The 18,525-nt window shown below is 33.0% G+C and overlaps 1 protein-coding gene across 2 annotated transcripts; it reads left to right on the forward strand.

Annotated features, from left to right (window-relative positions):
• The first annotated feature begins 12,786 nt into the window (after positions 1–12,786).
• Positions 12,787–15,344, forward strand: LOC120071893 (uncharacterized). Of its 2 annotated transcripts, none has more exons than XM_039024301.2 (3): positions 12,787–12,873; positions 13,056–13,145; positions 14,092–15,344. In XM_039024301.2, the coding sequence occupies exon 3, from the start codon at positions 14,092–14,094 to the stop codon at positions 15,139–15,141; it is 1,050 nt and encodes a 349-aa protein (XP_038880229.1). In that variant the 5' UTR covers positions 12,787–12,873; positions 13,056–13,145; the 3' UTR covers positions 15,142–15,344. The 2 variants fall into 2 exon arrangements, with proteins under 2 accessions (XP_038880229.1, XP_038880230.1); XM_039024302.2 differs by having other exon boundaries at positions 12,853–12,970.
• Positions 15,345–18,525: the final 3,181 nt, after the last annotated feature.

The following is an 18,525-nucleotide window of genomic DNA, read 5'->3' on the forward strand; positions in this document are numbered from 1 at the left end:
TTTTGTAGCAGAAGTGAGTGCTCTGTCTCTAAGCGTTGCTTGGCGCTTCTTCTAGGGTCATGACGGTGAAACTCGACGGCCTTACTCGATGGTACTTGATGGTATTTTGGTAATTTTTTTATTTTGTTCAACTTAGTTGAATTTCTTGGTCATTTTTTTTTATCCTTTTGGCCCAATTTTCTTGTAATGACTTCTAAATGCCTCAATGACTATTTTACCTACAAAATTAGCATTAAAAGCAAATAATCAACATAATTTGGGGAAATTAACATGGAAAATATATATCCTTTAAAGATCTAACAAACATTCATCAAACCTAACAAACATTCATCATAATGTCTTGCCTTAGGCACTCATCACAAGCCTTACCCAGTCATTCCTTCCTTAAATGACTCCATAGTATATTGTCGCATCATCTATGCGACACCATTCCTCATGTCATCGTCTAATGCTCACGGCAGCCTTACCTATCGACCTCTAAGCCTCCTAGCTAGTCCTCATCCTGCACCTCTCTTACCACTCTGCCTTAACATCATTTGAAATGCTCATCTAGGCGACACAACTGCTCGCATGTTGCCTGCATTTACCCATGAAACTGGTCACATGCACCTTTTACTAGCCTTGGCCAACACTTGACTCGTCCAATGGCCAATTCAACTTCCTTTATAGTCGCTCACATCCACTATGGGTCATACTTAGCTAAATATTCCTTTTCTTAAATACCCGGCCACATAGCTTGGGATGACTGGTTACATAGCTTGACTCAACTTCGTCGCATCAAGCTCTCTATTTTTCTTCTAAGTACTGGTTCCGCTCCAGCTCACCCGAGAGCTTAATATCCATACTTACAACAGTTTTTCCTTCCTCTTATCCTTTCATACATCCTCATTATACCTTCATATCATTTCAACTAACTCAACATCATTAACTCATAATCACCGAGACTTAAGCATTATTAATCAGTAAAATAGGTTTAGAGGTTTACAGTTAGAATAAAAGTCACTGAAGGGTGGTCAATTATCCCTTCACTTATTTTAGACATTCCCAACCAATCATTACACCAGAATAACTCTTATTCCTATAATGATTAGTCATCATTGTTCGATCAAGAAATTATTAACTCGCTTAAAAATTTCTTGTAAGTGTAACTTTTCATTTTAGACCAAAGAGTTCCAACCCAATGAGCCAACCAAAGGAAAAAACCAACTAGGGCAAAAACTAAAGAAATCCTATCCATTTATGGAGTTTTTGATCATTTCATGCAAATGCTTTCCGATGGGGGACCCAAGCAATGGTGCCACAAAACCAAGCATGAAACTTCACAACAAACTAATGAAGAAGACCATGGGATGTGTTTACATACGTCCCTTTCCCACTTACTATAAACACTTTCTCCATTCACCTTATTATTGACCTATGCAAACACCTTCCGAAGGGGGACATAAGTAAGCAGTGCCACGAGACCGAGCATAGATCTCACGATGTGACATATGGTATACATCATTTTGAAGGAACCGGTGAAGGTTCGTGAGCGGAAGCAGGGATCGGACCTAAGTCCCAATTTTATAGAATCAAGAATTTTTACAAAATTATTATGCGACAAAAGAAAATTACAACATGCTTATAACAATAGAGAAAAGAGAAGATGGCGAAGAATTACTAACCCTTGAAGAAATTTTCTTCTCGGAAGATTTCTCCTCTGCAAAATGGCCACGAACACGAAACCTTAATTTTGACACCACCGCTCGGAACCTCTTGTATTCTCTGGGATGAGAATCTAAGAAGTTTGTGAGCTCTTAGTTTTTGAAAGAAAAAGGGAATTGAGAGAGGAGAAAAGAGATTAAAAAAAAAAAAAAAAAAAAGAACTCTGGAAATCTTTGCAAAACCATTTTGTATTTCTTCCTCTATCAAACAACAAAGAAGAATCATATCCCAAATGCAACCACCCACACAATACGTGGGTTGAGAGAGAATAATTTCCCTCCCTTAATTTCATAAATTTAAATTAATTTCATATATATAACATATAACCTATATAGTTTTAATTCTTTCAACAACAATATTTAATATAAATCATATTTATATTAAATTTAAATATATGAATCTAATTCACATAATTAATATTTGAATCATATTCAAATATTTATTTCCTCTCAAATAAACTTTATATTATAATGTACTAAATATATTATAGTAATTATATCATATATAATTAAATTAAATTAATTATATCACATATAATTAATTCCCTCAATTAATTTGAACAATGCAAATTAATCCAAAATTGATTCTCATTTAATCCCGTTGAGCTACAGAGTGGACCTCATGGACCTGTAGCTTGAAGCATCAATGGTACTTGAATAATTAATTAAACTCGACCTGTAGCTTGAAGCATCAATGGTACTTGAATAATTAATTAAACTCCAGTTTAATTAATTATTCGTAATTATATTATTCGACATCTATTAACTATCAGGCACTCCTCTAAAGACCGACAACTGCACTATTCGCACTACAAATTTATTTTTCTGTACATTGGATATAACCAGTTGACAGTGTGATAACCCTTCACAAATTGCTTGAATGTACAACTAGGCCAAAATTACTGTTTTGCCGCTGTAGTTACATCTAACTTCTTAAGTACCACCAATCCCTCTAATGAATAATAAGTCACAGTCCAACTATGACCAAACCCCTCTGTGGCTAGGAGATGGTATGGCACCCTATTGTTCAAGCCCCGGAATCGGTCATTAAGAGAGCAATTTATCTACTTTCCCCGATGTTAGGGAATGAGTGAATTTCGTCTTGTATAGTTGTGTTTCCAGCTCCCTAATCAAACAAATCCTCAAAATGATAGGCTTGTTGAGTCGGCGATCTGGCCTCTCTCACCCATACAAATCAAATGACCTCCTTCATAGACAGGAGTTCACAACTCACTCAGGATTCAGGTCATGTCACCTATGATCATTCTGGTGAAATGTAAGTCTCTATTATGAATGCTTTTATATAATGAGACTAATAATTTCGTTGTTCGGTCTTATACAAACTTATTTGTATAGAATACTCCCACTCACATGTCTCTACATGAATGATTAGGATTAGATCATTTGTAGCACTTTACAAACAATTGTAACATTTACAAAGTGGGTCGTATTCGTAGTGTCACCAGGATAAGGTATCTAGCCTTATCCATCTACTACAGACCATTTAGGTTATCACTTAAACATGATCCACCTATATGTCTCTACATATATGTTGAAGCTACATAAGATAACCCTGGATGTTAGTTTATTAGTTTGTGGGTTTAATGCTACTTGTCAAATAAAACATCTCATATTTTATTAAATAAATAAAATGTTTGTACAATACAATTACAAACTACAGGACCCTACGAGATTTAGGGCATCAACCCCAACACATTTTACTCTCACTAAGTATCTTAAATCTAGGGTACTTAGGTAAATCCCGCTAATAATTTATCTAAGCCTATTGTTAAATTGACCCAATAACTCTTATATTAGATAGTTTAACAATATATGATTTTGTTCATTAAATACTATAATAAACTAAATCATGTATTGTATGCTTATAAAATACTTGTATAATTCACCTTCCATGTTTGTTTTCAGGTAGGGGTGTTATATTTCCGTCAGCTTAAATACCTCAGCCTTATATAACCTTCCTTAGATAAAGGTCCCTTATAGACAATTATTTTATAAATTTGATCTTTTATTATTTTCAATTTAATCCTATTAAAAAAAATAAAAGATTAACTTATTTCTAATTATATTAGAAATATTTTAACATAGGTCTAGGTGAATTAATTTTAAACCATTTAAATTAATTGAAACCAATGTTTGCATGCAACTCTTGATTATGGATTGTAATTCTAATCATCAAACTTATAACACTTATAAATTAATGAAAAAATAAAACCTATAAGTATACATCTAATGACATTAATTAAATATAACATTTATATTTACTAAGTAATGCTCAATATAATTCCATTTTCATTATATAATATAATTACTTATATTATAAACAAATGAAAATAAAACACATCCATCATTCAACCATATAATATAACTTTTATACTATAGTATGATCCATGGACATGTTAATGATACGTGTAATCATATAATATAGCATTTATATTCAATATGATGCATGGGCATGCTTATAATGCAACTATATAATATAAAAATTATATTAAATATGATGCATGATAAATGTTTATCCTATGGTGGGATTTTAAAAACTATATGGCATACATTATGTAATATATAAAATTAATCATACATCATATGTAAAATTAAAGAACCAACAAAAGTGAACCAAATTTTGGCACTCCTAAAACTAATTAAATTTATATAAAATTTATATTAATTTAATTAATAAAAAAATTATAATAATAAAGGGAAAATAAGCAAAAAAAAAAAAATTGCTCCAAAACTGCCTTGGGACTCAAACACATGACCTCCAATCATCTAGAACGCACATGCCTGATGCTTAGAGCATTGCTCAAGCGTTGCAATGCTCGGCTAGAGCATTGTGATGCTGGTCTGAAAAATACTCCAACATAGAAACGCTCAGTTGGAGAGTAGCAATGTTGGCCTTCTATGCTATAACTTAAAAGATAGGGTTGTAACGCTCTTCCGTTACGCTCTAGCACAAAATGAAATTTTCACTTCAAATTGGGTCCTTTCTTCCTCCAAATTGCACCAATCTTCTCAGCAACATTTGCATCACGGTCAACACGGACTTACGAACTTGGTAATATGAATGAAATGCCCAAAAAAAGGGCCCTTACAACTTTAAACAATTTAAAGCAGTAAAACTAAAGTGCCAAAGTTTGAAAACATCCAATTTGCAAACTTACATTCACAATGTAGTGCAACACCCACCATTTCTTTGATTTTCTTTTCCAAAAATAAATTTGGAGACACTATTTGTCTCTGATACCAATTATGGATTTGAATCCTCAACGGAAGCATATGAATGTCTTTGTGTCAAAGAATTCGTTTTTTGAAAGAGATAAAATAGAGAAAATACTGAATAAGGATAAAAGTCTAAGTATGTTGTCTAGTCATAAGAGAGGGAAGGGAAGATAAGAGACTTACCCTTGAAGGGTTCTTCACGTACTCCTCTCCGAAAGGTCACAAACACCACTCTTCCTCATGAACACAACAAGATCAAATCTTCAGCACAGGATACCACCACCAAATCCTTTCTTTCTATTCTCAAGGTAAGCAATCAAGACGGAGTTGTGGTCGCTCTTCTAAGCATTTTAACGAGGGAGAATTTGTTTTTCTTGAGATAGTTCTTGAGAGAGGAAAAAGAATTACAGAGAAAACCAACGTTTGTCTCTTCTGAAAACTTTCTGCAGTGTTATGTGAAAAATGAGGGAACAGTTACAAAATAACTCATCCACTAATACGAGTTATTCTTTAATTTAATTTAAAGAATTACACTAAAACAAGTTTTAATGTAAATAACTTTATATTAAATCAAAAACTTTATATCATATCATATATAATATAATCATCACGAGTTTGAATCATATTCAAACTATTTTAATGTAATTCTTTAAATTAAATCAAAACTCTATATCCTATCATATATAATATAATCATCACAAGTTTGAATTATATTCAAACTATATTCTCACACAAAACTTATAGTTTTAATATGAATAATATTCATATTAATTTTTAACCTACAGTATTTATATGAATCTCATTCCTAATTAATATTTGAATCATATTTAAATATTTCTCTCTCTCATCAAACTTTATATTATAATATATCCATATACATTATATTAATTGCATCTCATATAATTAATTCCATTTAATTAATTTGAACAATTCAAATTAATCCATAATTAATTTAGTCTTATTTAATCCTTATTGAGCTATCAAGAGGACCTTATAGACGTACAGATTAGAAGCTTTAATGATATGAGACTAATTAACTAAACTCTTTAATTAAATTAATCGACATTCATTAACTGTAGATCACTCCACTAAAGACCGACAGCTGCACTTTTCGCATTGTAGATATATTTATGTGTCCAAAGATATAACCAATCAACATTAAGTTGACCCTTCACAAATTGCTCGTAACTTCAACTAGGTCAAATTATCGTTTTACCCCTGTAGTTATATCTAAAGTACCACTAATCTCTCTAATGAACAATTAGTTATAGTCCAACTATAACTAGACCCATTTCTGGTCAGTGAGAGGGTGAGGCGCTTCATTGTTCAAGATTCAGAGCAATTCATCCACTTACACTATGACTAGAAAGAAGAGAATTTCATCTTGTGTAGCTGTGTTCCCAGCTCCTCACTAGGACGAATCCCCAAAAAATGGTAGGCATATTGAGTTAATGAATTTGGCAACTCTCACCCATACAGATCAAATGACCGCCCTTACAAGCAGGAGTTCATAACTCACTCAGGATTAAGATCAAGTTACCCACGGTCATCCTAGTGAAATGTAAGTCTCTTCAAGTAACGGTTTTATAAAGAGAGACTAATTATTTCGTGGTCTGGTCTTATACAAACTCTTTGTATAGGATGCCTCTACTCACATATCTCCACGTGAACGATCAAGATCAAATCATTTGTAACACTTTACAACAGTTATATGATTATAACAATTGTAACACTTTACAACAATTGTATCCAACTTTATCCATATACTACACTACATTCAGGTTATTACATAAACATGTTCCATTTTTATGTCAACCACACACATATTTAAGCTACATTAAATAACCTTGGATCTTAGTTTATTAGATTTGAGTTAATGCAAACTAAATGTCAAATAAAATAATACTTTATTTTATTAAATAAATAATTCGTGTACAGATAATTTACAAACTATGAAATCTACGAGATTTAGGGCATCAACCTCAACAAGTATTATATAAGGGGTCGTGCAACGTCCCAAAGTTTTGAGGTAAATTTTAATTTGATTATCTCTGATTATTTGGGATGTATGTTGAATCTTTAAGGCTTAATTGTTTTACTTTGAAAATATTGAGTTTAATTCAAGTAATGTTTAGTTCAATAAGTGGAAATTGAAATTTATTTGGAGAAGATTTGGAAAAGACTTCCTTGTTAAATAAAAGATTGTTTTGGGGTTTATTTGAATTTGGAATTTGAGAAGTAAAGAGGAAATTATATATTTGGGGAAAAAGGGAAATTAATGGGGAAAAAAGGAAATTAAGAAAAGAAAAAAATATATATGTATATAAAGATGTAAATATATATATTTGTTTAGGAAAAAGAATTAGGGTTTTAAAAGATATAAATGTATGTGTTAGGGCTACCTTGAGAAACATGCTAAAGAAAAAGGGGGAAAAAAAAAAGAAGAAGAATTAGATCTTCTTCTTCCTTGCAGCCGCATGAGTCACACCCCCCTATTTCTTCTTCCAGTTGCCCGACCTCCGCTGTTCAGATCGTAACACTAGCCGAGCCACCATCGAAGCACCGTGGGTTATCGCCGACTTCGAACGTGGGTCGCCATGCTCAGATCACGATGCAGTCCCTCTCTATCTCTCACATGCGCCGCCTAAAGACCACGCCAACCGCGCACGCTGTCGTCAACAACCCAGCTACGTGGAGTCTTCATTCTGTCAATGATCAATTTCCTTCGATCGTCGCTCATCCTGTTCGCCAGCCTCCTTTGCTTGTTGGAGTTCATCAGATTTTTCCGTTTGGGGTAAGATTTTAGGCGTTTTGGATTGTTCTTGTTTAATTCATTAATGCCCAAAGTTCCTGGCCTAAATCTTGTGATTTGGCTTTTTTTATTAAAGATTTGGAGCCTTTGGAGCCCCTGTCTAACAGCATTAAGGATCAATTTTAAACGGTTTGGTAAATATTTAAGACCATAAGTATTTTCAAGGATGATTATATTGATTATTGTACTGTAAATCGGGTTTGACACCTAAAATTTTTGCGTTAGTTTTGGGTCATGCTGATTTGAAAGTCTTGAGATGGTTTTGGTCCAACCACACTTTGGGTAAGTAATTTGGAATTTTATAGCTTAAACTGTCTGTTAGGGTGAGTTTCTGAGGATTTGACTCGAGTTTGAAGATGATTTTGTTTAAGAGTTTGGTTCAAGAATACCTTAATTCAAGAAGAATGTCTAATCGATAATCATTTGGAGCTTAAATTGAGAGGTAAGTGGTTTGTTACCAGTTCGCCCTCGAACCGAAGTTGGTGTTAATCATTACGGTCAGGCTTTCTTGGTGTTAATCACTACTACAAATTTGGCCTTCTTGACGTTTTTTGACATTTTTTGTCCATCAACGAAGATCAAATTTGTAGTAGTGATTAACTCAATCCAATAAGCTAAGATCTAAGGTTATTTTATGTAACTTAAACATATATGTGATTGACATACAGGTAGATCATGTTTAAGTAATAACTTAAATGATCTATAGAATATGGATAAGATTGTGTGTCTTATCCTAGTCACACTACAGATATGACACACTTTGTAATTGTTATAATTGTTGTAAAGTATTATAAAAGATTTGATCTTAATCATTCTTGTGGAGATATGTGAGTGGAAGTTGAAGGAACTCGTTTTTAAAGAGATCCTTGAGCGAAAGCGGATTGTTCAAATTCCATTTTGATTTAAAGACAAATTTACAGCAAACATACAAGATATGTGTTCTTAAATAAATTACATCATGCTATTGTAAAGAAAAAAAGTTCAAGAGACTATACCTTTGAAGAACGTTTCTTCTTTTATATCACCTGTACTATCACAAACTCAAAAACAACAACAAGAGAAAACCATTAGGAACCTTCAGTATACTCAGGGTGAGAGTCCAGGAATTGTGGGCTCTGACTATTTTGGTAAGGAGGGAGTTTTGAGTTTGGAGGAGGGAGAAGATCGAAGAAGATTAAAACGTTTCTGCTCTTCTATCATATTGCAAACTTCCTTCAATCGTCTAGTGTTTCAACGTGAGTCTATATAAGGAAGAAAAGAAAATAATTCTTTTATTCCATTTCCCATAAGAACTACTTAACTACGCCCACTAAGGTGGTTGGAGAGAAAAAAAGAATAATTGTCCAAATAATAAAATTAGTATAAATAAATATGATAACTAACTTATCATACATTATTTATATTAAACTATATGTTATATCAAATATAACATATAACCTATAGTTTTAATATTGTATCATATACAATATAAACTATAGTTCTTTTTTCTCTATTTTATGGCATTTAATATAAATCATATTTATATTAAATTTTAACAATTATGAATCACATTCATAGAAAATATATTTGAATCTTATTCAAATATTTACTTCCTCCAAATAAACTATAATTATCAAATACATTATAACAATTATATCATATGTAATTAAATCAATTTAATTATATCAAATATAATTAAATTCCCTCTTATTAATTTGAACAATTCAAATTAACCCAAAAACTGATTCTCAACTAAACTCTTTTGACCTACCAAGGGGACTTTATGGACCTGTAGTTTGAAGCTTCAACGGTACGTGAATAATTAATTAAACTCTTTAATTAAATTATCCACCATTCGTTAACTGTTGGCACTCCACTAAAGATCAACAGTTGCACTCTTCACACTACAGATATATTTCTGTGTCCATTGGATATAACCAATCAACGGTATGATGACCCTTTACAAATTGCTCGTAAGTACAGTTGGGTCAAATTACTGCTTTGCCCCTGTAGTTACATCTAACTCCTTGTACCACTGATCTCTCTAATGAACAATAGATCATAGTCCTATTGTGACTAAACCCCTATCAGGCCAAGCCCTTAAGGGAGCAATTTATCTACTTATCCCTGCTTCGAGAAAGGAGTGAATTTCATCTTGTGTAGTTATGTTTCCAGCTCCCCAATCAAATGAATCCCCAAAATTGTAGGCTTGTTGAGTCGACGATCTGGCCACCCTCACCCATACAAATCAAAGGACCGCCCTCATAGGCAGGAGTTCACAACTCACTCAGGATTAAGGTCATGTTACCTATGGTCATCCTAGTGAAATGAAAGTCTCTATAATGAACGGTGTTATATAATGAGACTAAACATTTCGTGGTCCGGTCTTATACAAACTCCTTTGTATAGAATATCCTCGCTCACATGTCTAATACATGAATGATCAGGATCAGATCATTTATAGCACTTTACAATAATTATAACACCTACAAAGCGGGCTATACTCGTAGTGTCACTAGGATAAAATACATAGTCTTATCCATATACTACAGACCATTTAGGTTATCACTTAAATATGATCTACCTGTATGTCTCCATATACATGTTTAAGTTACAACAACAATCTTGGATGTTAGTTTATTGGTTTGTGGTTAATGCAACTAAAATATCACATATTTTATAGACAAAGTGAATAAAAATATCCTATATTATTAATCACATAAGAGTTTGTTCATACAAGATTTATAATCTATAGGACCCTATGAGATTTAGGACATCAACCCTAACAAGGTATCCTATACAAAATGTTTGTATAAGATTGTACTAGAAAATGATTAGTCTCTCTTTATAACAACATTACTTGAAAAGGTTAACAATTCAATAGGATGGCCATAGGTGACTTGACCTTAATCCCGAGTGAGTTGTGAACTCATGTCTATAAGGGCAATCCTTTGATCTGTATTGAGAATTGTCAGATTCGCCGACTCAATATGTATACCATTTTGGGGATTTGTCCGAGTAGAAAGCTGAGAACAGAGCTACAGAAGATGGAATTCACACCTTCCCAGTCCTAGGGTAAGTAGATGAATTACTCCCTTAAGAGCTTATTCCAGGTCTTGAATAATGAGGGCCCTCATCCTCTCGTTGGCCAAAGAGGGATATAGTTTATAGTTGAACTATAATTAATTGTTCGTTAGAGGGATCAATGGTGCTTAAGAAGTTAAGTGTAAATATAGGGGTAAAACAGTAATTTGACCAAGTTGTAGTTATGAGCAATTCGTGAAAGGTCAAATTATTATTGATTTGTTATATTTGTGGACATAGAAATATATATATATACAGTGTGAAAAGTGCAGTTGTCAGCTTTGGTGAAGTGACTGACGGTTAATGAATGTTGATTAATTTAATTAAATGGTTTAATTAATTGATCTTGTATCACTGGAGCTTATAATCTATAGGTCTATAAGGTCCATTGCTAGCTCATTAAGGATAAAACAAGGAGTAATTATTTTTGGAATAATTTGAATTGTTCAAATTACTTAAGGGAATAAAAGATATTAATTATATTAATGTGATTAATATAAAGTATAATGTATACTAATACATTATAGTATATAGTTAATTATAAAAATGATTTATAATTAAAACTATATATGAGAGATAGATATTTGAATAAGATTCATATAAGTACTATAGCTTAAAATTAATGTGAATGAGATTCTTATTAAAACTATAAATTATAACAGAGATTGCATTTTAATGTGATTAAAATGTATAATATATGATTGATTAATTAAAGGTTAGTTAAATAATTATTATTAACTCCCCATTATAGTGGAGTTACTTTTTCACATACTCCCTCCCTCATCAAATGTGAATTTGTATTGTGAATACAAAGAAAGAAATCAAAGGTGGTGAACATGAAACACAGAGAAAATTCTCTCTCAAACTCTCTATATTTTTGCCTTATTTCTCCCAAAAATTCTAAAGGGTCCACACATCCTCTTCCTTGTCGGAAATAGCAAGGTCATCGTGTTGTGGTATTCTGTATTTTGAGTTTGGCATTTTTGGAATTGTTCTTGTGTTCGTGCAAAGAAATTACTTCTGTGATCTTTGGAGAGGAAATTTGAGAAGAAAGTTTCTACAAAGGTATGCACTTCTTTTTCCCTTCCTCTTAATAGAACAACATGCTTATAGAGTTAATTTGTATTGATATTTATCCTGTAAATACATCTTTGATTGTATATTTGCTTCTCTGTATTTTGAGTGTTTCCAAATTGAATTACGATTGCAGGGCGTTCATGTGCTTCTGTAAAGGAATTCCATTCTTTCATAGATGATGTATAGTATTGATGAACATGTGTAATGAGTTGATCAATATGATGGAAGTAATTATGGTGGGGTGTTTTGGGTTTTAACATACTTTGGAGAGGCAAATCCAACCATTCACCATGGATGTGTGCATCTCCGACTGTCATTTACAGTTTGGCTTCTTCCTGGGAACATCATTCGAGAGCTCTAATACCAATTTGGTGCATTGTTTTTAAGTAAAAGAATTGAATTCTTAGTCAATTTCTAAAAATAATAACAAGTTTGCATAAACTATTGATTACTTTTTTGAAAACATGGATAAAACATAGATAACAAAACACAAACGTGAAATTAGGGTTCAGTGGCTTAATTTATATATAAAAAAATCCAAATTATTACAAAAGGAGTCTTGAAATTAAACATTAATGTTTAGTTTAAAAATTCTTAAAAATAAATAAATAAAAGAAAAATTATTTTAAATGACAAAACACATAATAGTCTATTGCGGTTTATTACAGATAGATATATATATATAGTTTATTGCGGTTTATTATACATAGATTGAGATATTTTGCTATTATTTGTGATTTTTTTTTTTCATTTTTCCGTATTTGAAAACAATTTTAAATAAAAATATATATAAATAGATATTTCTCTAAAATCGTATATTTTTGTTAAGGGAAATCTGACTGTACACGTGAACGATTGGGATTTAAGTTGCATTGGGATATGAGAACCAAACCGTTAGATAGAAGAATAGAGGGCTCCAGCGCCTCATACGAATATACGATCAAGTTCTCGTCGACACTCAGTAAATCGTCAATTGAAAAGGTACTGAAAAACCCTAGCTCCCTTCTCCCTTCTCCCTTCTCCCGCTTGCTTCCTGATGACACAACACATTCTACAGTCTACGCCAGAATCTCCTACTGTCCCTCTCTCTCCCTCTACGTCTCTTTCTGTTTTCGATTGTGTTTTTATATATATATCTCTGAACTGCATTTTTTGTCTTACAGGAGATTTGATCTGATAGCATCAAGCAACTGCAAGAAGACCGAGAGGATTGCACCTACTCCGACAATATCAATCTCAACCTCCTCGTCAAGGTAGGTTCTTCTAGTAACAACTGGTTCCGCTGAATTAATAGTAGGACCAAAGTTTTCTTTTCTCCGAAAATGGAGTTCATTTGTGTGCCCTTTTTTTAATGATTAAATAGTTTGCAATTGGAGGAATGGAGTTCTTAATCTAATTTTCATAGCACCGGCCTCTGAATTCCAGCCACTGATTCAAATGGGATTTGTTATATACCTACATTTTAGTTTAACACTGTGTTTACAAATATCCAACGGTGTCTAACCCGTTTACAACTGTTTGACATGTATTCATTGTACTGAATAAAGGTGAGGACTCATATTCAATAAGTTTTGGAGTGTTCTTTGTGAATTGCACGAAGATACACGACATAAACTAAAGTATTCGCGTCCGATACATTCTCACTCAAATTCCTTTCCATAGCATGTCGGTATGTTGCAACTATAGTAGAGATTTGAAGCATCTGACTCTATCAAACTGAAACATCCTTTTCAATTTGACACCATTCCAGGAACCCTTTGTCCATATTTGAAACTAGGCAATGAAACCCTCCTTTTTATCACGATAAGTTCCTGAATGCTTGTTAATTACTCCAACTTCGAAATTCTTGATTTTGAAGAAATGCAAAATTTACTTTAAAGATTTACACTCTATAGAAGTAAAAGGGCGCGGGGGGGAACCTTTGATGCGTCAACATTTTTTACCCCTTGCTGTACTATATATATGGTCTCCATTGCTTATGAGTTTTCCTGCGAATGAAGGAAAAATATGGAAGTGAAGAATGATTACCTCCCGTTGTTTCCACTTCTTTTACTTGTTCATTCTCCCGTTTCGCATGTTTATTTTTGGTGAGAATTTGTTTTTCTCATCCCTGGTTTTTAACTCGCTGAATTAGATTTTTCCTTTACATTTTAATAATATATCAATTTAAAGGACTAAGTGGTGAGATTAATTATGCAGATGAAAAGCAAAAAGCCGAAGACTGCTACAACTTCCAATGCTATTGGTAATTTGAAGTCCATTATTCATGAGCATGCACTGTTCATCGACAAATTAGTGGAGCTTATTCCTGCAAGGTTCTATTTATCTAATGATGAAAAGGAGAAACCTTGGTTTCAGGGCCTTAGCAAGAATGAGAAGGCCTTGGCCAAGAAGGAATCGAAAGAAAACCTTAAGAAAACTAAAAGAGATCGCCTGGATCCAGAAAAGTCTGATAAATCAACCGTTGATTTGCTTAAGGAAAACTTGGGAAAGAAAAAGTTAAAGGATAAAAGTGATGATAATGAAATGGATGTTAAGCCAATGACATCTGGGTGGGACGATGATCGGTCAGCGACATATGAAGACCTACGGCAACGTCTGCATCGAAAGATTGAGGAGCTCCGAGCTAATAGAAACACGGAATGTTCGAATAGAGAAAAGAAGCGGAATGAAAGAAAAGAAAGGAGGGAACTTGTTGATAAGAAACGCAAGAGAGAAAATGGGCGTGAGGAAAAAAAATTAGCAGGTTACCACTCAAAAGATGAAGTTGAAAAGAATGTAGTTGAAGCCTCTAAAGAACTTGCCTTCAGTCATGTCAAACTCAGGACTGAAGAAGAGCATGGGAAGAAAAAGAAGAGAAAGTTCTCTAAGTTGGAGGAGCTTGAAAGAGCTAAAATATTGGAGGAAGCAAAGAAGGATCCTGAGAAGGGCGAGATAATCGCAAAGAAGCATTCTTGGAATGCAGCAACGAGTAGAGCTGCTGGACTTAAGGTTCATGATGATCCAAAACTCCTGATGAAGAGCTTAAAGAAGGGAAAGAAACAGCAGCTGAAGAATGTTGAGAAATGGAAAGAAAGGATTGAAACTACACAGAAGATGAAAGCCGAAAGACAGCAAAAGAGGTCAGATAACATAGCACAGAAAATTCACGATAAGAAGATGCGAAAAATTGCAAAGAGGGAGAAGAAGCTTATGCGGCCCGGCTTTGAAGGTCGTAAGGAAGGTTTCATTAACGAAGGAACGACCTAGGCGAAGCTAATTTTACCTTTGTAATGCTGTTGCCGTTCCTGCTTTGATTTCGTAGATTTAGGTAATGCTACCAAAACATATTGTGTTTCTTTTTCAGACAAAACAGTAGATGGAAGAACCAGAAATTGTTGTAAAATTTGTTTTCTGTTCTTCATTTAAAAGAGAAGTGAAAGAATGAGAAGCCAAACAGAGATATTACAAAACATTTGTGCCTTCCGAGGAAAGTAGAGTGTCCTATCACTATCTATTCTATTGGCTCTTCAATGCCTTACTTCAATGTCGACCTCTCATCATGGAAGTTCTTTGCTAACCAAATGCTTCATGTGAGGACAATTTTGAGGTTATTTAACGATATCATTTTGAAATATGTTTTAAAGTGATTCTGAAAATGAACAAAGTGATTTGAATTTTTAAAATCACCTCATATGTGGTTAGTGACCATTGAATGTTATAGGTCATTAAGTATTTGTTTTCATTTAGTTTTGGTGAATGTATATGCCTTTTGTTCTTCCATTTATTTATATGCTCTACACTCTCGTCTTTGATTTTCTAATCTCCTTATCTTTCTTGATTTAATCTCTCTATTCATTCAGGTATATTCAATTCAAGAATCAAGATTACATTACATCCAAAGTAGGACTTCCATCATAAGCCCGGTCTAAATCCACAATAATAGGATGGATTATTAGATTATCTTACATCTATATATAAATAGTCAATATATAATATAATATATACACATGTTTCTTCCAAACCTAAACCAATAATTCGTTTTGAATTTCGTCAAATTCTAGAATTATTCTTTGAAAACATTGGTTGGTCTTATAGCTAATCAATTCAATACATCTAGTCTACTTCACTCTACTTAAATAATTTCTCCTACCATAGAGATAATGTTTTCAAAGGTACCTAGTAAACCATAAATTTAAAATGAAATGATCTAAAAACTATCCATAAACTGTGCAACATGAAACTGTGGGGAAACCCTTTTGAAGTCCTAAGCGCCATGTGTCATGGTCATGCTTATCCAGGACGTGTGCGGATGGCCACATGCCTCCACCTCTTTTTACCATGTTTCCATCTTCATTTTGCTAGTTAGTGTTGGGTTGATGTCCTAAATCCCATAGGGTCCTATAATTTGTAAATATATTGAACAAACTCATTGTCTATTTAATAAAATATATGATATTTTCTTCCATATTTTTGTTGCATTAACCACAAACCAATAAACTAACATCCAAGGTTATCTTGTAAATTAAACATGTATACAGTACGGGTAGATCATGTTTAAGTGATAACCTAAATGGTCTGTAGTATATGGATAAGGCTGAGTACCTTATCCTAGTGACACTACGAGTATGACTCGCTTTGTAGGTGTTACAATTGCTGTAAAGTGCTACAAATGATCTGATCCTGATCATTCATGTATAGACATGCGAGACTTACATTTTAATCTAATTATATAACGTAAAGGACTTTGTATAAGACCGGACCACGAAATGTTTAATCTAATTATATAACGTCGTTCATAATAGACTTACATTTCACCAGGATGACTATAGGTAACATGGCCTGAATCTTGAGTGAGTTGTAAACTTTTGTCTATGAGGGTGATCATTTGATTTATATGGGTGAGAGTGGCCTAATCGCCGACTCAACCAACCTACCATTTTGAGGATTCATCTGATTGGGGAACTAGGAACACAGCTGCATAAGAAGGAATTCACTCCTTCCTCGAGGTCGGGGTAAGTAGATAAATTACTCCTTTAAGGGCAGATTCCGGAGCTTAAACAATGTGGCACTAACCCTCTCCTGGCTCGAGAGGGGTTTAGTCATAGTTGGACTATGATCTATTATTCATTAGAGGGATCATTGGTACTTAAGAACTTAGATGTAACTACAGGGACAGAATAGTAATTTTGTCTAGTGGTACTTACGAGCAATTTGTGAAGGGTCATCGTACTGTTAATTGGTTATATTCAATGGACACAGAAATATATTTATAGTGCAAAGAGTGCAGCTGTAGGTTTTTAGTGGAGTATCCGACAGTTAACGGATGATGAATAATTTAATTAAAGAGTTCAATTAATTATTCATGTACCATTGTAGCTTCAAGCTACAAGTCCATGAGGTCCCTTTGGTAGCTCAATAGGATTAATTGAGAATCAGTTTTTGAATTAATTTGAATTGTTCAAATTATATAGAGAGGCTTAATTTTATATGGTATAATTAAGTTATTTTTAATTATATGTGAAATAATTATTATAATGTATTTGATACAATATAGATTAATTGAGAGATAATAAATATTTGAACAAGATTCAAATATTATTAATATGAATTGGATTCACAATTTTTAAATTTAATATAAGTGTGATTTATATTAAATGCCATATAAGAGAGAAAAGAAACTATAGGTTATATTGTATGTAATACAATATTAAATCTATAGGTTATATATTATATTTGATATAACATATAATTTTATTTATATATATATATATATAATATGGTAAGTTAGTTATCATATTTATATGTATGTATATTAAATATCATTTTTATTTTATTTGAAATAAAAATGAGGGAAGGAGTTACAAGTCCCTCCCCCTCTTTTCTCTCCACCCAGATAAGTGGGTGATTGTGGTATTTGGTTTTTTAAAAGACGGGAGAGTCTCCTTCATCTACAATCAGTTCTTCTTCTTGATCGAGATTGGAGAAAAACAAAAGATTTCTGTGTGCGAGTTTGAGTTATTGGTGAACAATTTCAAACCTTCCTCCTTACTACTAAAATTCTCTCATTCCAAAATAGCCAGAGCCAACCAGTCATAGGTTCTCTACCTGAAAATACCAAGGAAGCCTTTGTGGTAGTGTTCGTGCTCTTGATCAAAGTTTTCTTAAAGAGAGTGTTCAAGACGTTCGTGTGTTTTTCGATGGATTCTTGAAGAAAAGTCTTCAAAGGTAAGGTTTCTAAACCTTTTTAATAGCATGTTGTAATTTATATAAATGCATTTCTAGTTCTTTAATTACTGTAAAATTTACATTCAATGAAAAATGGATATGAAACGATCTTTCTTCCACTCATGGTTCCCTTCAATTTGAGATCCTTCAGTTAGTTTACTTTCTATGTACTTTTTTTAGTGTACGACCGCTAGCCCATTTTCATATGCAAGGGTGGCATATGTCTTTTTGTTTATAATGCACTATATGGGGGTAAGACTAGTCATCATATCTGCATACCCAATAGTTGTATGCTATAAGGTCGTTGTTATTGCTTATTACTTTATAGTTGTACAACTAATTTTCATTGCTCAACCATTCTTTCAAACGTTTGCGAAAACCTTTTTCTCTAAACTCGTTTTCTAAAACATTTTCTCAAGAACGGAT

The sequence above is a fragment of the Benincasa hispida genome, chromosome 2, assembly GCF_027475165.1.
Source record: "Benincasa hispida cultivar pf3 chromosome 2, pf3_genome.v1.1, whole genome shotgun sequence".
Lineage (NCBI taxonomy): Eukaryota > Viridiplantae > Streptophyta > Magnoliopsida > Cucurbitales > Cucurbitaceae > Benincasa > Benincasa hispida.

Bases quoted from the DNA above. Each gene is read 5' to 3' on its own strand.
- LOC120071893 (XM_039024301.2), top strand. From the start codon at position 14,092: ATGAAAAGCAAAAAGCCGAAGACTGCTACAACTTCCAATGCTATTGGT.